At 46.6% G+C, this 22,034-nt stretch overlaps 1 protein-coding gene across 7 annotated transcripts in view; it reads left to right on the plus strand.

Annotated features, from left to right (window-relative positions):
* The window catches only part of AGAP1 (ArfGAP with GTPase domain, ankyrin repeat and PH domain 1), a 702,732-nt gene extending 681,633 nt beyond the window's left edge, over positions 1–21,099 (plus strand). For all 7 annotated transcript variants that reach the window (XM_069103139.1, XM_069103141.1, XM_069103140.1 and 4 more), the window contains 2 exons: positions 15,925–16,180; positions 19,587–21,099. In XM_069103139.1, coding sequence (XP_068959240.1) covers positions 15,925–16,180; positions 19,587–19,790 — 460 coding nt within the window. In that variant the 3' untranslated portion in view covers positions 19,791–21,099. The remainder of the gene's footprint in view (positions 1–15,924; positions 16,181–19,586) is intronic.
* The last annotated feature ends 935 nt before the right edge of the window (positions 21,100–22,034 follow it).

The following is a 22,034-nucleotide window of genomic DNA, read 5'->3' on the forward strand; positions in this document are numbered from 1 at the left end:
GACTGTGATGTATAAACAGAAGGTGTCAAATAGCACACTTTTTAAAAATAAATAAATGAATGAAAATCTAGCTAACCCAGTAGTCTCCTTGCCTAGGGAAACTTTCTCTTTAGAATGCTAAAGGCATTTTTAAAATAAATGTATGTCTTCTTCTAGAATACAAATTCTCCACCCTAAGGAACAGAATGACTTTGGTCTTAGCCACTGTATTGGTCAATTTCCCTGGCTGCTAGCCTGAAAGTCCCTTTGACATTCAAAAGCTATCAGCCTTAACTTAGTCCTCTGAGCCCTGCCTGAAAAGGACCCAGAAGACCCAGAGCATCTGGGGCAGGGTCTCTGCTCTGGGGGTCCCTGCATCTGCAGCTGCAAAAGGAGGAGAGCTCTTGGGAATGTGGCCCCACACCCGTCCATCAGGGATGAGGATTGTCCCAGACCCACCAGCCTCTCATCCTTGCCACCCACCCAAACTGATCTCTCCTCCCCTTCCCTGGACTCAACTTCCCCGTGTCCAACTGATCACTGAGCCTGGGGGAGTCAGGGAGTGCTAACACCCCTCCTGTCTGTACAGTCTTCAGATCTGACTGAGCACTCCCTTCCTAAAGATACATTACGTCTCCTACCTCCATTCCTTTGCATAGGCTGTGTCTCCCATGCCCAGAATATCCTGCTTCCTCATTGCTGCCTCTCCTACAAGGGCCTTTGATGATTCTCCTTGTTGTTAACAATTCTCACCCCACGCCCCAGAATGAAGTGACTTCTCCTGATTGTTTGTACCCCCAGCCCTCCTCCCCCCATCACCTCGTGTCCATTTTGTGTCTAGCGTTTATTTACTTAGCTATGAACATAGCAGATTCCCCCTCCCCCCAGCTCACTATGTGCAGGGACTGGCCCACTTTGTATTTCTGTCTCGGGGACCTACAACGAGCCTTGGTACATAGAGATCCATAGAATGATGATTATTTTGCTCGTTTGGTATATTAATTTATCTGTGTTGGTGGTGTTTCCTCCAGATTGTAATCTCCCTGAGAGCACAGTCTTTCTACCTATGGCATTGTGCCTAAGCATATATAGGCACTGAATTGAATTGAATTGAATTGTCTTCCTAGAGTTTCTTGATGGAAAGTGAGCTTCCTGTTACTGGAAGTATTCTAGTGGGGGCTAGGTGTTCACCTGCACAGCAGAGGGGATTCCATCATTGGCAGGGAAGCCGGACAAGATGACCTCTGAGGACCACATCTCAGCAGCATCTCCAAAACTTGGTTCGTCTCTTCCTTCTGAATGTGCCCTGGCTCACCTGGCCAGAACAGGTACTGGAAAGATCCAGAAGAGACCTCCGGACTGGGAGCTCCACTCCCAGCTCAGCTTCTCACGGCCCAGGAGATCCAGAGCTCACAGGGACCATTGGGGTCATCCAGCTCCCTCACCTTTCCAAGGGACAGCACTTGTCCAAGGTCACACAGCCGGTCTGAATCACAGACAGCACATGAGCCCAGGTTTCCTGGCTCTTTCCAAGACTCCACTCACTGCCAGTTAACAGTGAAATCACAGTCCTTGTCCCTGTGATGTAGACACTTCTGTCTACTCAGGGAGTCTGGAGACCTGGGCTTGCATGCCAACTGATGCCAATGACCTGGAGTGGCTTTGAGCCCCCATTTCCTCATGTGTAAAATGGGGGTGACAGTGGAAGCACCACCTCCCTTGAAGGATCGTTGTGAACAGAGTACTTCATGGACCTTTCCTCTGTGTTGTTTATTGCTTGCCTTGCCTTTGAATATAAGCTTCCTGGAGACAGGTACCACCTCGGTTTTCCCTCATCCTTTGTAGAGCACAGCATTGATCACCAGCTGGTCTGAATGGAAAACGTGGATGTCATATCAAGAAATTCAAGGAGAGCTGGAAAGGTTCCACTTTACAGATGAGGAAACTGAGGCCAGAAGGGCAGGGTGATTTAGCCAAGAGTCCATGCTGAATCTTGTGTTCTATTCCTTGGCAGCTGGAGCCTGGTAGGCCAGGCAGATCTCCTTTCCAATGACAATAGCAGAGCTGGAATTCATCCCCAAAACCTCAGCTCTCAGACCCAGTCTTCTTCCCACTGTGTGCGCAGCCCTTAATTCTGGCTGATTGGTAACAAAATAAGCATTGTGTTCTCTGAACATGTCGTAGCTCTTTTGCATTTCTTTGTCCAAATGAAAGGGCTCCTTGCAATGCAGACATTCTGAGTGTACATTTTGGTCAGACACCATTGAGAGCTGAACCCGAACTAAGAATTCATCAATGCCGCCACTTCTTTATGTTCCTGCCAAACTGGCCTACTTGGGAAGCCTCAGTGACTGTGCTCCATCTACTTTCTCCGTGCTTTTGACCAGGCTGTGCCCCCTGCCTGGCATGCACTCCCTGATCCCCTTACCTCGTCTAGTCCCCAGTTCCCTTCTACACGGGGTCTCTCTGCCCACACCAGCCCTGAATTTGAAGACAATAGCTCTTATAATCAACCCAGAGAAGAGTGGTGCATCTACTCTGTATCCCTTCTGTGTCTCTCATCCGTGGACACTTTGTTTCCTTTCAGTGGAATCTCAACTCATGGTGGGCGGAGTCCTGGTATTCCAGCATCAGTCCTGAACCTCTTCCTTGTCCTCCCTGGTGACTCGGGGGGTCTGTTTAGGATGAGAGCTATGACAGCATCCTTTTTTCACAAGACTTACGGAGCAGATAGTTCGAGTATTACCCACAACCAACAGGTAAACTGAGGCTCAGAGGGGTCCCAGAGCAAGCCCACAGAGCCAAGGCTTGAACCATGGACTCCAGGCTCCTCCTGGTTACTCTGCTATCCATGGCCATTGCTCCCTGGAGCGTTGTCCTGATGCCCATAACCCTCATCATGCACCTGGCCAGGCCATTGGCACACTTGAAGTTGAGCGCCCCCCTCAGCTCAGCACTTGGAGCTGGGAGTCCAGTGGCCAGGAAGGACCCCAGAAAACCCCCATCCTGGATTCTGGCCTAAGCTCTAATAAAAGCCTTGGAATGGAACAAAGCGGCCAATCACACAGTCACTGAGCCCCATCCTTGTCCAAATAACTTCTGGGGAGCCAGAGACCCAGGCTGTTTGCAGAAAGTAGTGATGAAAAGAAACCCCCACTCAGAAGTTTCTGAAGTCTGGCAGCACCTGAGCACATAGATCTTGTTGCTGGGACCACATCGAGTGTGCCAGCTTCACGCCCCATGTGGACGCCGGATCCAGCCCGCCCCACGCCAGCTGCTTGGCGCACCTCTCTAGGACTTGGGAGAAGTAATAAGCCTAATAGGGCAGCTTTATTTAATGAATTTCGCTCCTTTCTCCCTTCTTCAATGCCCATAAAGCATCCCACAGGTTGGGCCAACACTCATGGTATTGATCAACAGCCAGGGCGGTATTTATTTCTTCTTTGCCCCATAACTATAAATCCTTGTCTCCTCGCCTCCTTTAGTCGGCATGTGGGATTTACAGTGACCCATTCCTTGGGAGAAGCTCTGCGTAATTAGGGAATAAATATCCATGGTCATTGTTTGCCGTGCTCAGCCCCTTGTTTGTCGGCCTCTAGCCCTAGTGGGCCTGGCCCCTTAGCAACGCTGCCTAGGAGAGAAGGCATGCGTGTGAGAGAGCACTGGACTGCTAAGCCCTCCCTGGGCAGTAGGGCTGGGGCTGCTCCTGCAGAGAGAAGAGGCCTCCTCTGTTTTCTCAGCATATTGTTCCGGGCTCCTCTCCCACACCTCTCCTCCCAGTTCCTGTTCGGCTGGAGGCAGGAAGACACTCTGGACATTCCTTGCTGCTAGCCCCTTTCTTCTGTCCCCTTCTCCCTCTGCCTTTCCTGTTACAATTAAAAAATGGTGACTCTCTGGCCATTTCCACCCCCAACCCCAGGCCCTGAAACAGCCTGCTCTGCTCCAACGCTTCTCGGGCCCTAACACATTCTAAAAGTCTGCTGACAACGGTGGCCCAGCTCCTGAGCCAGGAAGGACCCCAACTAGTGGGAGAAATGTGTTGTTTCTTGGGTTTCTTGGGAGAGTGACCCTCTTGAATGCTCAAGGCTGTAAAATTTGATGATGTGGGAGGAGGTTCAGACCCGGATGTGGACTGAAAGCCTGGTGGGTTGGAAGGTCAAAAGGTGAGGTTGGCATGCCCAAATTACACTTCCGTAGCCCCAGCTGAATGAAAGGGACCCAAGGGGAGAACACGGATACAAATCTGAAAAGACCTCAGAGGTCATGGACCCAACTCCTCCCCCCCCCCCCATTCTACAGAGGAGGAAACTGAGGTCAGGGAGGAAGCGGCTTAAGATTGTGGGCCTTGAGGCAGAAGTAAGGGAAGCTTAGTGGTCACCCGGTCCAACCCTGTCACTTTGTAAGTGAAATTTTTGTAAGGGTATTGCCATGTCAGACAGAGGCAAAAGGAAGGATTTGAACCCAGATCTTGTGACTCAAATTCAGGACTCTCCACATAAGATCAGCCAACTGTAATCTTGTGAACGATAGGGTTGCACCACTAGCTACACGATAAATTTCTGAGTTGTCTGAGTGTCATCAAACAGTACACTCTCTGGGTCCTACATTTGGAGTGGACCTCGGTGGCCGCAGAATCTGCTCATCCTCTTCCACAGAGGAGCCTTAGAAAGATGAAGGGACTCGTTCCCCCATGGGATCATGGCCCCAGAACTGGGGAGGACCCCAGAGGCCTTCTTGTCCAGTGCCTTCATTTTACAGATGAGGAAATGACTTGTCCAAGGTCACAGCTGCAGGTTCTTAGCCCTAGAGCTGTCCCTGACCCCACTGCCTCTTTATAAGGGGGCCCCAATGCCAGATGTTCTACCTCATCAAGAATCTGATGGCCCCAACTGTAAGATGTATTTTTAGTTCTTTGTAACTGTCTGGGAAGCAGAGCCATTAGTGAGCCTTCAGACAGCTTATCCCTGGCCTGGCTTTGCCACAGGCTCTCCACCCACCCTGACCACTGCATGAAAAGACAAGAACTCACCTGGGGCGAGGGAAGGAATCACACTGTTTTCCAAGCCAGTCCAAAGGAAGGTCCTTCCTATCCCAGCACCTAAAGCACTAGGTTTGGGCTCTCAGAGACCTGTGTACAAATCCTGCCTTTTACATAACCTTAGGCAAGTCATTCAAACTGCCTCCCTCGGTTAAATGAGGGGGTCAGAAAAATCCCAAGAACAAAAAAAAAAAAACCAATGTGGAAGGTGCACACAGGGGCTGCTGAGGCGTTTTCTGACTCAAGAGTCTGAGCTGGCTCCCTCAGCAAGTCCTTTCACTCCCTGAGCCTGCGTTTGCTCTGTGAATGGGGACAACAATAACACGACTGGCCGATACTGGGAGGTAGGGAGGTAGGGGCTGGAGAGCTCTCTGCAGACCCCAGAGCCCTCGGCTGCCTGTTACAATGGGGGTGAGTTGTGAAAGCCCTCTCAGCTTTATGGAGCCACTGTCACTCCTCGTCCTTCCCTTTGTTTCTGACAGACAGGCACCTTGCCAGGCTGCCCTGGCATCATCAGCGTCACTTGCTCTTAGCTGGTGATCAGAAAATAGTCCCCATTGTGATGGAAAGTCAACTCAAAACGTTAGTCCAGGAAAGCCCAAAGGAGTTTGTGTGGCCCGCCGAGATGAGTGGGACCGAACAGGGCAAGTGTCTGCTCCGCCCAGCGCCTAGCTAGGCACTTCGTGAAACGTCTTGGATTGACTGAGATGACACAGACCTAATGATGAAGTCGAGTCAACCAGAACTTATCAAGCACTCCCCACCCCCGCTAGGTGCCTAGCATGGGGGATGAAACAAAGAAAGCCAGAAACAAGCCCTGCCCTCAAACCAACGGGGAGACAACATGCCAACGACTTAGTACAGATGAGCCATACACAGCATGAAGTGGAGGCATCCTCAATGGGAAGGCACAACACGGACAAGGGCCAGAAGGGCCAGAAGGGACAACATGGACAAGGGCCGGAAGGGACAACACGGAGAAGGGCCAGAAGGGACTTCTTTACAAAGATTCCATCTTAGCGAGTGCTTGAGGGAAGCCCCAACGAAGAGTGTTCCAGGTGGGAGGGAGAGACAGCCAGGAAAAAGGGCCAGAGTCAGGAGATAGGGTGTCTTGGGCAGGAAAGAGAGAGGGGCCAGTGTCCTTGGATCAGAGTGTATAGAGGGCAGTCAGGTTCAAGAAGAATGGAAAGTGAGAGAGGGGCCAGGCTATAAGGCTTCAAAAGCCAAACAGAGGACTTGAGATTTGATACTGGAAGCATTAAGCAAACCCTGGAGTTGATTAGTATGATGCATTGATGATATGATAGTGTGATACATAGTTGAGTAAGTAGGATACATTTTGTATCAGCCACCATTAAAATTCTATAATGGGGGAAAAAAATGTCACTTACCAGGAACCAGTATGGGTTCACTTAGCAGAAAGAGTGCCAACTAAATTAATTTTTTTGAAGTTACTGGTCTGTTAGATCAAAGGAATCCTAGAGACATATTGTATCTTGATTTTAGCAAGGCATGTGGCAAAGACTCCCATATCCTTGGGGACAAGACATTGAAATGTGGGCGAGATGACAGTCAGAAGGATTTATGGCTAGTTGAACAGGCAAAGCCAAAGAGTGTGGAACTGTGATTAATGCTGCTTTGCCATCCTGGAGGGAAGCTCCTCATGGAGCAGCCAAGGACTCTGTCCTTGGGATTATCCTGTCCAATATTTTTATCAGTGACTTAGATGAACTCTTAGGACGCTGCTTATCAAACTGACACAAAGCTCAGAGGGAAGAAATAGTGAATATGAAAAATGACAGAAGCAATATTCCAAACAATAAAACATTGGGCTGACACTGAGGGAAATTTCACAAGGATAAACAAAGCGGTTTTTTCAAGTTTTATCTATTGCTTTTGCTTTTTACACCACAATCATCTCAGTGGATGCCCCACTCCCACCACGTGACATCACCTTGTCTCAAAACAAAACCAAGCAGAACCACAGCCTCTGATGGTGTGTGCAACATGCGGCCCCCATAGGCCCCCACCTCGTTCTTTATCTCTTCTCCAAGCCTGGATAGTGCAGCCAATCCGGCTTCAGCTGCTTTTGAGAAGAGCCGCTTTCATCTGTTACTGTAATCATCGGATCGCCCTCCTGTTGCCCATAGGGATTGCTGCTGTTCTTCCTTCATTTTTCCAAAAGGATCAGTGACATCATGGGTGATGTCTCGACTTGCTGTGTGAATTGGATTCAAGTGAGGCAGACTTGTATAGTCTTCCTGTAAATAGAGTCAAAGATATTGTCTTAGAGCCAGAAGGGCCCTGAGCAATCAGCTGATCTAGTCCCTTTATGGGGCCCAGAGAGGTCAGTGTCTTGTCCAAATTCACAGTTACTAAGTGACAGAGCTGGTCTCCACCTGAGTCCTGCAACTCTGAGTTCATCATGGCTCATCCGCAGAGACACCCTGATTAAATCCAAAGGAGGATACTGAGGACAGCTCACATCTACACCTTGTTTTGCTTACGTCTAAAGCCCTTTCTTCCAGATGTCACTAGTCTTCCAGTCAGCTTCACCTTTCCAAGAAGGGGATTCATCTGTGGATTCCCAAAACTTAATCCAATCTGGTAAAGCTGTCAAAAAAGAGGAAAAAAGTTCTTCCTCTAGGTTCCAAAATTTGCCCTTTACCCCTTTTGAAAATGGGAGCACTTACTAGAGCCTAGGACTGACCGTGCTGGTTCCCCATTCAAGAAAATTCTGTGGTTTTATCACCTTTGGGGTAAAATACAAGCTCCTCTTTTTGTCTCTTCACAATCTGACTCCAGACTACTTTTGCCAGCCTTATTTTCTAACTTCCCATCACACATTGAACACTCCAGCCAAACGGGCCTTCATCTTATTCTTTATGTTCCATTTCCTACCTCCCTGCATTTGCCCATGCAGTCCCTTATGCCTGGAATAGCCTTCCTTCTCACCTCTACCTCTTGTAACACTTGCCTCCTTTGAAGGCTAGGTTTAAGTGCAACCTCCTTCAAGAGGCCTTTCCTAATTTCCCCAGTTTTTAATGTCCCCATTATTACCCTTTATTTCACAGCCATATTCTCCTTACTTATCTGTGAACATGTTTTATCTCATACTAGACTAGTTCCCTGAGGGCAAGCATTGTATCATTTTTGCCTTTTTATCCCATTTATACCCCTGGGGCTGCTTAAGAAATGCTTATTGGTTGGTTAAGTTCCCATCTTGAGCTTTTTGGCGCTGGGCTCAAGGGTGCTCTTGGTCAGTGAATTTGGAGTCCAAAGTGGCTTCTGCTCTAGAGCTGTAGAGGGCACAAGATGAGGCTTCTCTGAAGGCCTGACGGCCCCAGCCCCTGCTTCCTCTCCTATCGCCCCAGGTTCTCCCTCTGCCAGGTCCCATCCTCCCAGGCTCCAAGTCCCACGTGACAGCATCCTCCGAGTTCTCCTCCAGACCTCAGGTGTTCTCATCAGTGCTTATCAATAATCATCGCTCCTCTGATTTTCCTTGTCATTGGCCGGGAGAAATAAATGCTTACGTTAACCGAAAAAAACACCCCGTCAAGTTTATTGTTCATCTCTTTTAGCCGAGGATTATTCATTTTTGAGCCACTAGCTTGCTGTGATTCCATCTTGGTAGGCTCTAACCCCATTGGTTTTGAGTAAAAGGCTCATCTCCTTTTGAGGGGGAAGGGGGCAGAGAATGGCATTAGCAGCAAGGTCAAGCATTGCAGGAAGCCTTTGCCCTAGAACCCAAGACCACCCAGCCCCCACACCAGATGATGTGTGCTCTATCACCCATTCTCCAGATGCCAGGGAAAAAAAGCAACCCTGTTTATGCATTTGGCCATGCCAGTAAACATACTGCTATCCATGAGCTCAGTCTTGGGGGCCTTTCCCTGGAACAAAAGAAGACGTTGACCCTGAGTGCGATATTAGTTGGAAAGAAGAGGCAAAATATTTACCGGCAGTCCTTGGGACGTACTTTGCCTTTGATTTTTAGGGAGCGGGTCCGTGTCTTCCCCTGATTAGTGGCGCTCACTCTCATTTTCGCTGCCTCTTATTCAGCTGATTTATTTAAAGGTATGTCAGCACAGGGCTGACATGAAGCACTGAGCCTCCTCTCTCTGCTCCTTGCTGACCGCTCCAATAATTCATTTTTTAGCTCATTAGCTAACGGGGGATGTGAGCAGTGGTCCTTCAGGGGATTGGAACGAGGGGAGGTGATCTACTGCTGACATCTCTGCTCTTGGACTGGCCTTCCTCTGGGAACATGGGAGGCTCAAGCAAGACAAGCTGTGGATCCCTGAAGTCAAATTGGGCCATCGGGGCAACAATTACAGTATTTATGTCTGAGGCACGATTTCTGGGGTGAACAGATTTAGCCGAGAGAGAGAGAGAGAGAGAGAGAGAGAGAGAGAGAGAGAGAGAGAGAGAGAGAGAGAAACTTCTGACTTTGAGCCATCCACATAAAAGTTGAAGGGACAACGTTAGAAGCCAGGTCAGTGAGTAGAGCTCTGGACCTGGAGGCAGAAAGACTTGAATTCAAATCCTGCCTTTGATACTTAGTAGCTGTGTGACTCTGGACAAGTCACTCAACCTCTGTCTCCCTTAGTCTCCTTACTGGTAAAATAGAGACAATAATAGCAGGGTCATTATAGAGATCAGATAAGACGATAATGGTGAAGCACTGAGCATATTGCCCGCGCACAGTAAGTGCTGTATAAATGCCAACTGTCAGCAGCAGCAGCAGCATTTTTATTCTCATTATATGTTTAGGGAGGCCATGCTAGAGAAAATTCTTCAGGCCAGAAATCTCTATGAAAACTATTGACAAAAGGCAAGAGGTGAGTGTTAGGGAAGGAAGGGAGTAGACACCACTTGATTGTGCCTGGGTACGTGCCACATGTCCTCTGGTTGATGGAGAGACAAAGAGATGCCATCTTTCATGTGCCTCCATCAGGGGCCACCAGAATCCAGAAAGATGCGGCTCCAGCCAGGGGCTGCCCTTCCAGATGATGACAGACCGGAAAGACTCCAGCAAGGCTTGGAGTCAAGAAAATAGGGATTTGAATTCCACCTCAGCCACTGGACCACTGGGTGACTCTGGACAAATTCCATCATGCCTCTGGGTCTCCATTTTTTCATCTATTAAGTGAGAAACTTAAGGAGGCATCATGATTCAGTGAGAAAGGTTCTAAATCTGTGATCCATCTGACATACATCCTTAAAAACAAATGTACCACTCCACAGAAAGGAAGGAAGAAAAAGGAAGGAAGGAAGGAAGGAAGGAAGGAAGGAAGGAAGGAAGGAAGAAAGAAAGAAAGAAAGAAAGAAAGAAAGAAAGAAAGAAAGAAAGAAAGAAAGAAAGAAAGAAAGAAAGAAAGAAAGAAAGGAAGAAAGAAAGAAAGAAAGAAAGAAAGAAAGAAAGAAAGAAAGAGAGAGAAAGAAAGAAAGGAAGAGGAAAAAAGAAGGAAGGAAAAGAGGAAAGAAAGAGAAGAAAGGATGGAAGGAATTGACTGTTTCCAATTATGTGATTTTTACCCAGTTTTTTGCTTTGTACAACCAAACTTTTGTGGGGGGCTGGAATTTCTTCTTCTTCTTCCAAGACCCTGTATCTCAGCATTATAATAGTTTTTGAACTGGAATATACCATTTTGGACATCAGCTGGTCCAATTCTCATTTTATAGATGAAGGCACTGAGGCTCTGGGAAGGTGAATAGAGGGAGGGGACACTTAAGGCCCTTGGAGCATGAAACTCCCTTGTCTGAGTCTTGCCCAGGCTGGGGCCTCTGGTGCTTGGCTCGGCTTCTGATTTGGACAGAAGTACCTCCCATCTCCTGGAAACCCCATAGTTCTGCTTAACCCTCTGTTCTCACCCCCTCCCTCTGAAAATGAGGAAAATATGGCTGAATGGTGAATAAAAGAGAAGTGTTGACTTAGAGCTTTGATTTTCTCCAAGCCACCCTCTCATGGTTACCTTGGACATAAAGGATGCCACAGCTTGTGTGCAAAGCCATAGACAGGATATTGTTGCCAAGCCAAGAAGGACAAAGAGGGATGGATGCACAAGGGGTCCTCTGGCCTCTTTTATATCTTCTTTGTAAACTTCTGGTGTGAAAAGATGCTGCTCAGGAAGACGTTCTTGGCCAAAGATGCTTTCAGACCAGAAATCTCTTCCCAAACCCCTCCCCTTCATCTGAAGGGCCTAAAGCCCAGAGAAATGGAGGGATGCACCCAATGTCATGGATGTAGACAACTTAGTCCCACCCCCTCGTTTTACAGATGAAGACCTAGAAGGACTTAGGACCTAAGATGTGAGGCCCAGAGACGTCATTGGATCTTGGGTAGAGTACTGGGCTTGCACTTAGGAAGACATAGGTTCAAATCCTATCTCCAACACTTACTAGATGTCACCCTAGGCAAGTCACTTAACCTTTTCTGTGCCTCACTTTCCTCATCTGAAATGAGGGAGTTGGAGTCAGTGGTCTCTAAGATGCTCTATGTCTGTAATCCTAGAATTTGGAGCTGGAAGAACCCTCAGAGCACCTCATGCAAATCCATTATTTTACAGATGGGGAAACTGAGGCCCAGAGAGGTTGTGATTTGCCCAAAGTCATACAAGTGGGTCACTTATGATCTAGAGTTTGAAGAGACCTCAAGTAGTATCCTCATTTTACAGAAGAGGAAACTGAGACCCAGGGAAGTCAAGTGACTTTCCATAGTCACACACTTACTATGTGTCAGGGGCAGGATTTGAACACAGGGTCTCCACAGCTCTCTGAACCTGTTTCCTAATATATGAAAGGAAGTTATTGAAGTCCATGGTCTCTAAGGGGCTTTAGAAGGCACCTAGTCCATCCCTGTTATTTTACAGAGGAGAAAACTGAGCCTCAGAGAGGCGAATTGATTTTGCCCAAGGTCACACACATCCAATAAGTAGGAAAGGCTAGATTCAAACCCAGGCTTCCATTCAATCAGGCAAGCAGAGTTCCCAGTCAAGTAAAGGAAGTTGAGCTGCAGCCTACTTAACCATTCGGGTGGGTCATTTCTGTTCTGTGTTTGGGTGGGTTGGTGGATTGAAGGGAAGGGAAGAACTGAGCACCAACGGCTACATTTAAAACGCATTAAGAGTTCATGTTCGCTGTGGACATATTGATGTATGGAAAGAGAAGAGCAGTGCTATGTAATTATAATTGCTCTCTTGCTAAGGGATTTTGAAATATAAAGAGAAAATTCCATCACTGCAGTGAGTATTATAACCCCTGCGATAAGTTCTGGCTTTATCACTTGTGATGATTTTGCAATAACTATTAAAAAGCAACTGGAAGGATATTAAATTGTTCAGGGAAATGATGCCCATGGAGAAAGACAAATGGCGCTAGGCTTCAAACATCCCCATGTCAATTTCCCTTCTCTGCTCTTGGTCAATTTCACCTTTGCTCTGTTCCTCCAAGATCCTTCATGTAAACTTTGCCATTGTCCTCTATGGGGACTGGTTTCAAACAAGACTGTTAGTTAAGAGGCTTTTCAGGCTACTGTGTTTGAAATGATGATTAAAAAAATAGCAGACTTTGGTTTGGTTTTACCCCTCTCCCCCCCTACACAGTCTCTCTCTCTCTCTCTCTCTCTCTCTCTCTCTCTCTCTCTCTCTCTGTCTCTCTGTCACACACACACACACAACACAATGTGTAGGAGCCACATTGAGGCACTGTTTTCCTATACTTTGCCATTGTATTTCTTGTTCAGCGGGAATTTTGGCTTGGCTCTCCATCCTCATGGGGGATAATGAGGGATGTTCTGCTCAGCTACAGGGAAATGCTTGTCCTCGAAATCTTGGGATGAAAGGAGTCACAGGGGTTATTCTGAGGTCGCTCCACTTGGACCAGGAAGTGATGCAAAACTAATCCACATTTACTGGGGAAGAATTTGTTTGCCTAAGTATTTAAAAACAGATTAGGGCTAACCTGACACTGGATTACCAGCAGAAATGTCAACAGGGTTGAAAGGTGTAAACAGCCCCTTTCTTTGGGGACTCCAGGCAGAAAACAGCCTGGCTAATGAGTTTTCTTCCTAGGGTTCCTTCTTTGGGGGTTTGGCTGGACATCACCAGATTGAAATCCTGAATTTGAGGACAGAGAGCCCTTGGAATTTAGTGGGCTATCCCAATTCTGGTAGAAGTGGTTGCTGCAATTTTTTTTAAATATAAGGATTTTTTTTTCTCTCTTCTTCATCATCACCAAATAGTTGTTGAAATCCTAATTGCTGGGGGTGAGGGAGGTGTTGGACGTTGCTAGACACTGTTCTTCTAGGTTTCCAATTTGAAGGGCAACTTGAAAAGGCCAACCCTGTTCTCTGAAAAATGCTGACATTCTTTGTCTAGAGAGTGATACTGTGGAGTTCCATTCATAAGTGTGAGCTTTTCTGTTTGAAGTCAGGCTTTCTTCCCTGCCCCCTCCTCTGAGGAGCCAAAATGGAATGGAATTACTCAGTGGAATGGAAAGTGTATTACCCCAAGAGAGACAGCAGAGGACCAGCTCTAGCACTTCCCATGGGGGTAACCCGGCACCAGGTCCCCAGCCTTTTCTCAGCCCCAGTTTCCCCATCTGTAGAATGAGAGAGGTGGGCTAGATCAGGTACAAGAGTTCTTGCAGAACTAAACCTGCAATCCAAAGCAATCCTGTGATCCCATATTCTCCAGAAGGTCATCATGAGCTCAGGTAGCTAGCTATCAGAGTTCCATCCCTGCCTTTCCCCTTTTCCAAAGCTTAACTGAGCATCCACACTCAAACACCCAACACTGAGACCCGCTGCTCTCTAGTTTTTTCTGAATGCTGTAGCCCAGATTGCCTTCTCCAAATATTTTTCTTTAGCACCAGTCACCAGTATTTTAAGGCCCTACATTCTGTCCCATTCCATACCAGAATTCCCTGAGCAATTTTCTCCAACCCTAAGAAAGTTGTCCCTTAGGAATCACCCTTTGTCATTAGCAAATCATGAAGATCTCACCTCCACCAGGAAGCCTTTTTGCTGCTGCCTAGGATGGAGGAGAGAGACACAGAATCAGAGAATCCTAGAGTTGGATGTGACTTTGGAGATCATCTGAAGACCCTGGCATCATCAATTTAGAGCTAGGCAAAATGCTAAAAGTCACCTGGACCTCTCCCCCCCCCCAATTTCTCCATCTTCTGATGAAGAAACTGAAACTTGGAGAAGGTAACTGACAAAAGGTTGTAGAGGCCATACCATCCAGTCCTCTCTTTACAGATGAGGAAACTGAGGACCAGAGACCCAATATCAGATAGGCTACTAAGTGACAGGGTTGAATTCAAACTCGGGTCCTCTAACTCTAAACACTCTTTCTACTGCACCACACTGTTCAGTTCTCCATCCTCAGAATTTCCTAGGGTGCCAGACTTTTCTGTGTACCCTCCTAGAAATCACTGCTTTGTATCATCCTGTCTGTACATATGTTAGATTACCCACCCCCACTCCCCAGTAGAATTTGATCTTCCTGAGGGCAAAGACTGATTTTTTTTATCCCCATTTCAAATTCAATTGAATTACATACCATAGGTGCTTAATATGTTTACTGAATAGAGTGTAGAGAAAGAAGTTGGTGTAAGATTGTTCTCAGCAGGCATAAAGTGATGAATGTGACACCTTCAATTTCCCCTGAATTTCTACCTGAGAACACTTCAATCCTGACTTGGAACATCGTTGCCACTTACAGAAACTGTCATTTTGGGTCCAAAGATGGACAGTCACAGGATCCTGCCTTTGTGGATCATAAGCATACTGAGGCCTCCCCAAATCCACCCCAGTGCAGGGAGGAGCTGGCAAGATAAGGAATGAGCCTGGCCAGTTGACTTCCCTGGCCACTCCCTCCCTCAGGTTGCCCTAGGAAGGACAATTGGAGTAGGAAGGTACTGGCAATAATTTCTCCTGGGGGAAGATCTGGACTGGGAAGCCTGTTTTAGGAAGGCAAGGTGTCTCTTTATTAGAGTTTGAAGTTCTTGAGGGCAGAGGCTGTCTCCTTTGCTATGTCTCTTTTTATATATGACCTACACCTAGCACACTAACTGGTATATAGTAGGCGCTTAGTAAATGCCTTTTTTATGAACTTGATAAACATCAACAAACAATAGAAACCTGATCCTTAGTTTCACTGATCTAAGGAGCTCTGGGCGAGTAAGAGCACCGGCTCCAGTGTTGAGAAGACCTGGAGATCAAATCCCGGGCTCAGACACTTAGCACCCACCCAGAAACACCTGGCCATGTAACCTTGAGCAAGTTACTTAACCCCAATTGCTTAGGGGCGGCCAGGTGGCTCAGCGAGTAAGAGCACCGGCTCCAGTGTTGGGACGACCTGGAGATCAAATCCCGGGCTCAGACACTCAGCACCACACCCAGAAATAACTGGCCATGTAACCTTGAGCAAGTTACTTAACCCCGATTGCTTAAAAAAAAAAAAAGGAGCTCTGGGGTGAGGAGGTGCCTTCTCCACAGTTGCTTAGTTTTAGGAGCTTTGCATGGAACATTGAGAGGTGAAGGGACTCAAAACCCAAGTCTTCCAGGATCTGAGACCAGTTCTATTTTCATTTGCAAAGGAGAACAGAAAAAGAGGATTGAATAAGAAACTGTGACTCTCCGCTATATTTCTAGAGCTTGGGTTTTTAACCACGTATGAAATGTATCAGGCTAGTACCAGCATTGCTTGTCTGGCTCACCTCCTGAGCATCAAATGGTTTTTCATTTACTCATTAATTTAAAAAGAAAAGAAATACCTCTCCTGATATTTAATGTTTACCTCCCTCCAAACTCCTGGGGGTTGGCGGGGGCAGGGAGCTTTCTTAACCTTTGCTTACGTGTGCTAACCCAGAATCTGGTGTCCCACCAACTACTCTTCCAGGGAAGAAAAGGAGCGATGGATACGAGCTAAGTATGAGCAAAAGCTCTTCCTGGCTCCCCTCCCATGTATGGACCTGTCTCTGGGCCAGCACCTGCTGAGGGCCACAGCGGATGAGGATTTGCGGACTGTCATCCTGCTCCTGGCCCATGGGTCACGGGAAGAAGTAAATGAGACCTGCGGGGAAGGCGATGGACGCACAGCTCTGCACCTGGCCTGCCGGAAGGGAAACGTGGTTCTGGTACAGCTCTTGATCTGGGTAAGGGGAGAAGCCCTCCAGTCACTTGGTCTTTCCCTGCAGGCTGGGGGAAACCCACGGACCCTGGTATCTCAGGAAACGCTCCAGGCTCACTCCCTGCTTCTTCATGCACTCATCTCGCACATTTCACCCATGTGACTCTGGGAGACACTTCCACTCTGTGTCCTCCTCATCTGTCATATTAGAGGGTTGGACTAGGTGACCCAACTACCTTGATTTACCCTAGCCTAGATTCTTTCCAACTCTAAATCTACAATTCCACGAAATGTGCAGTGAGTAATGTCTCCTTCCTTTACATACTAATCCACCCCTATAAGAGAACATCTGCATGCCACCTGCCATTGCTCTGACATATTAACATTGACAGGATGTCTTTTTCACAACAGTCTTTTGACACTGATCATACAAGTCCTAGTATCCCCATTTTACAGATGAGGAGCAAAGGCTCAAAGGGGTGAATGACTTGCCCAGGATTTGCAACTGATCAGAGTTGAAAATGGAATCATTCTCATCAGGACTGTTAGAGAAAGAGCCATCGCCTTGCACAGGCATCCAGCTCACACACCTCCTCCTGCAGGAAGCCAGCCTCCATCCTCTCAGCGCTTTCATTCTCTCTCTCCTCCAACTCTCATGTATATACTGCATTCTTTCCTTTCATCAAATTCACACTGTTATCTGCCTACAAAGACAGAAGCAAAGCATGTGCCCTCCGGTAGCTTACCTTCTACTGGGGGAGGGGCCTGACATGAACACAGATAATTTATCTGCATAGTTATATTCTCCGCCAGTAAAATTCAAGGTCCTTGAAGTCAAGGGCTATTTTTCCTTTTGTTCTTTGTGTCTCTAGTGCGTAGAACAGTGCTGTCAATAGAGAAGATGCTTGATAAATACTTATTAGGGTGGATAGGGCTGGGTTGGGTTGGGTTGAGTAAGGTTGGGTTGGAATCAACTGGCGAAAAAATGGCAGGCGTGCAAGGATCTGAAAGGAAAGAAGTGTCTCCAGTGAGGCATCCCATAGGTAAACATCCCAAAGCTGTTTTCCTGGGAGCCCTGTTTGTTAACAGTCTTCTGAAAACTTGATCTTTCTCAGACTAAATCTTTCCACGCCTGACTTCAGGTCAAAGATCCTGCCCAGATCAGAGGCTGCTTTTTTGCTATTCTTCTGTTTCTAAGAAAAAAAATTCCTTCCTGCCTTTTTGCCTCACAAAAAAAAGCACAAACAGCAGATTCATTTCTCCAGGATCAAAGTGTCTTTCCCTTCTCATTTCTAGAATGCACAAATCTTAGATGGTGGCAGCTGAGCCCCCAAGACCTTTTTTCCCAAGTCCCCTGCTTTTCCGACTTTCTGATTTGGGTTCACTTAAGTAAAGGCTTTGGTAAAATCCATCTTGATGCATTGGCCAAAAGCACTAATCAGATGGAAGACATGTTCAGTTACTCCTATGAGGTGCCTAGCTCCATCTGCGCACTGGCTCTCCCCAGTGGGATGCCCAGCAGGAGTTACCCAGGCTGTTTCTTCATCATACTTGGAAGTATCCCATAACATTCAACGTGACAAACTTTTTAAGTGTGCATGCATCACCATGTTAGGTGATGGAGAAATTGAATGAGATGCTCAGCCTCTGGGTGGTGAGGACAAGCCACAGATGTCCACAGTATGGGAGAGAAAGGAAGTCAGAGGGGTACAAGGTGGCCCGTGAAATCAGCCTGGAAAAGCCTGGGGAGCCTCAGGGAAGGGTCAAATGCCACTTGTCATTGATCATAAGGGCCTAGAGTTAGAATGGAATTGGCCTTGGAACTCATCTCGACCAACCCCTCATTTTACAGATGAGGGAACGGAGTCTAGGAAATGTTAAGTGACTAAATGTCAAGGATCACAGATTTAGAACTGAGAGAGATTTTGGAGATCCTATCTGACCCCATTTTAGAGATAAGGAAACTGAGGCCCAGGGAGGTCAAATGATCTGCCCAGAGTTACACAGAAGGTTAGCGTCTGGTAAGGCAGGACTTGAACTCAAGTCTTCCTAATACTTCCTTGTACTTTGACTTTCACTTTATCTTTTGTTCTAGAAGGGCCCACCCTTCAAAATTTGAGGGCAATAATGATAACAATAACAGAATTTATATAACAACTTATGGTTGGTAAAGTGTTTTACAGATGTTATCTCACTGGACCTTCCTAACAACCCTGTGAGATAGGTGCTATGATGATCCCCATTTTACAGATGAAGAAACTAAGGCAGAGAGAGGTTAAGTGACTTGCCCTTGATCGCATGGCTAGTAAGTTGGGGAGTCTAGATCAGAACTCAGGTCTTCCTCTCAAGAATAATCTCAGGTTCTTGTCTCTCAAGTAGGAAGAAGGATTCCTGACTTGAGATCAGTCAACCATCAGTGGCAGAGTTCCAAAGACCTAGGTTCAAGTCCCTCCTCTGGCCCACACTGGCTGTGTGTGTGTGGCCTTGGGCAAGTCATTTGCCTTTCATTGCTCCAGGTGCCAGTCTGCATTTGACCAGGGAGTTTTCTAATTGGATGGTCCTTAGACCTCTCCACGAAAAATAACATTTTTTTTTAAATAGAGTAAAATAAATTGAGATGAAAAGTCAGAAACCAACATGGAAATTGTTGACCTGATGCTCTCATTGGCTTATCCATCTTATTTGCTTTTGTGGTTGTTTCAGATACATAAAGATATTGAAAGAATGTGGGGATGTGGTCCAACTGTCCATACCCTGAAGGTTATGGAGTCTGGCATTTCCCCACACATTTTCCCCTTGATTTCATATTCAGTTCTATAAACACTGATGAAGAATTCACTTAAAAACAGCCCTGAGATAGAAAGACCAAAATGGAACAAGCATTTATTATGCACCTACTAAGTGCGGGAAAGACAAAGCAAGGCAAAGATAGTCCCTGCCCTCCAGGAGCTTACCATCTAAGGAGGAGACATCAATCTATTTATCCCTGAAGCTTTCTCATCCCCTCCACACCCTGGCATTTACACTCCCTCTCTCAGCCAGTTTCTTCATCTGGAAAATGAAGGGATTGAATTAGAATTAGTCTGACTCTGAGGTTCCTTCTAGCTCCAGAGGGGGAGGGGGGACAGAAGGGCAGGATAAGATGTATGTACCTGTGTGTGTGCGTGCGTGCACATGAGCACAAGCATTCATGACTGGACCTCTTAAGCAGAACTCTGGGGAAGCCTTTGGAACCTTTCTCAGAGTAATACTTTGAAATGAAATGAAATATATAGAGAATTTTAAAATAAGCCACACAGAAATACAATTATCTGATTATGGCTTGTTTGTTTTTTAATGCTCACCCTGATTCAGCCTCATGAATGAAGGGACAAGTTCCTCCACCCCCAGCCCACTTTAGTGCTTTAAAATGGAATTTCTTGTCTCTGCAGTATGGCGTAGATGTCATGGCTCGAGATGCCCACGGAAACACGGCGTTGGCGTATGCCAGGCAAGCCCCCAGCCAAGAGTGCATTGACATTCTCCTGCAGTACGGCTGTCCTGACGAGCGCTTCGTCCTCATGGCGACTCCCAACCTGTCCCGGAAAAATAACAATCGAAACAACAGCAGTGGCCGGATGCCCACCATCCTCTGAGCTGTGAGTGCGGCTTGCTGGCGCCCCAAAATCAGCAGCCCTCGTCGTACCCTTTCTCCTCAAAATTTCAACCTGTGAGTATCGTGAGGTCCCACCTCCCACCTTCCCCAGGGATGGCAGCCTTCCTCCCTGACCACCTCACCTGCCCCTGTCCATCCTACCCCACCCCACTAAAAAAAAACGGAAATCTGGACAACTATGAGGAGAATAGCGATAGAAGAGGAGAAGGAAAGGGGACCACAGAAGGAACCATCCTCCTTCAAGATCTTCATGATGAACACCGAAAGAGGGAGGAAAAAAATCAGCGTGGCCCTGGTCCTTTGATCATGCTTAACACATGGCATGGGACCGACCATTTTCCGGGTTGTCCGCAGACTGTCTCGGCAAGTGATGGGGAAGAGGGCGGGAGAGGGAGGGAGGGAGGAGGGAGGGAGGAAGAGGAGGCAGAAGAAAGAAGGAATGGGAACTTTCCTTAACTGCCAGTTAAGCACATCAGTACTTTTCCCCACTCCCAAACGGAACCCCTGGATTTCATTCTCTTTGCCGAGGAGCTTGACGACATAAATCAGAAGCAAGCACAGAGTTTGTCAGGTTTGAAGCCCCTATGATGGTGTGTGTCAAATCAGTTGTAGCTAATCTGTCCAGGGAGAATACTGGCTTCATTACACTTGTATAGTTGAGCTCTTCTAGCATTACCGCTGTTTAATAGGACATGATTAGTCATCACGGAGAAAAAAGCATATTAGCTGAGAAGGTAGTTACTTGGCACGCATCGGTGATTGCCTGGATGTGATTGCAATATTCTTCCGAGCATCATATTATCTCAGACATGTTCTTCGGAGCCCTTGGAGTCCTCCTTTCTAAATTCACTGTCATAATTTAGGATCTGTTTAATTTTTCAGCCCAAAGAGAGAAAAGCAGTTGCCGAGTATTATTTGACTGCAGTCTCCTTGGTGTTAACAACAAAATGGGAAAAAATAAATAAGAGTAACGATGAAATCCAGAAAGGAAATTGTGAACCCTGCTAACAATCACATTTCAAGTACGTTTAGTCAACTCAATAAATGAGTCCACAGCGATTTTTTTCTTTCCAGCTGAGAGAGAGAGAGAGAGAGAGAGAGAGAGAGAGAGAGAGAGAGAGAAAGAGAAAGAGAAAGGTTTGGGTTTTTTTTTTCTGTCCTTTGGCCAAGGTGGGTGTGTCAAATTCAGGGGTCCCTCTCATACTGTGTTGCCTAAGTTATACAGATTTTTGTATTGTGTCTTTAGATGAGTGTAAAATCTATTTGAATAAAAAAAAAGTTCACAAAGATGCATTGATTTTTGTAGATGGATGGAAACTCCACTGATTTGGAAATTGACCTACATGTGAACACATCATGGGGCAGCTTGAGGGGATGGGAGGGTTACGGGTCATTGACACCTAAAAGGTCCCAACAGCAGCACTTCCCATCTATTTTTGTATATTGTTAAAGAATGTTTTGGGATGAGATGGTGGCCCATTTTATTTTTTTTTTAAAGGTATTACTGAATCATGTTAGAAAGCAAAAGAAAGATGAGGGTCATTTTCAGCTGTGGAAACAATTTAGATGCAACATTTTTGCCGATTGAGACAAAGGGTTGTCTCTTAGGGGAAGGGTAGGCTTGTCTAATAAACCCAAATGCTTGGCAAATGGGGCCCATGAATAGCGTCTCTTCTTACCTCCCTCTCTGGCTTTCTCAGGGCAAGGCAGACGTGTCTAAAACAGAACACTTCTCCCTGGCCACCATGTTGATGCATATTTTGCTCTTTGGTTATTGCTATGTGGGGCCATTCCTGCCTCCCGCCAACTTCAGATGTGGCAAAAAAAAAAAAAAAAGCCAGGGTTGTTTCTGAGGTAGAAGAGTAAGGATACTTAAGAGACCCTTGGGAGTAGCAAGGTGGAGAGCAGGGGCTGGGACCATGAATTCTGGGAATGAATTAGAAAGCTCTAGACAGAATTTCCAACCCCACCCAAGCCAAATAATTCGGAAAAAAAACAAAACCAACTATTTCCAGTTTTTCACGTGTCATCTATGTTTCAAATGGCTTGAGAGGTTCAGTTTTTGTTTTTGTAAATTTTTTCTCCTTTCCTAAAAAAAAAAAAGTTGGAACAAAACATAAAGCTCTGAATGAAATGTGTAAGTGAACAAGATGTTCAAAATCGATTTCTCCTCCAGATTCCAAATCTGTCGTGTCAGTGTCTAAGAGTGGAAGAAGGAGGGAGG

The sequence above is a fragment of the Petaurus breviceps genome, unplaced genomic scaffold, assembly GCF_028583685.1.
Source record: "Petaurus breviceps papuanus isolate PSGF00001 unplaced genomic scaffold, PetGlider_PUasm1.0 567, whole genome shotgun sequence".
In the NCBI taxonomy this organism is placed as follows: domain Eukaryota; kingdom Metazoa; phylum Chordata; class Mammalia; order Diprotodontia; family Petauridae; genus Petaurus; species Petaurus breviceps.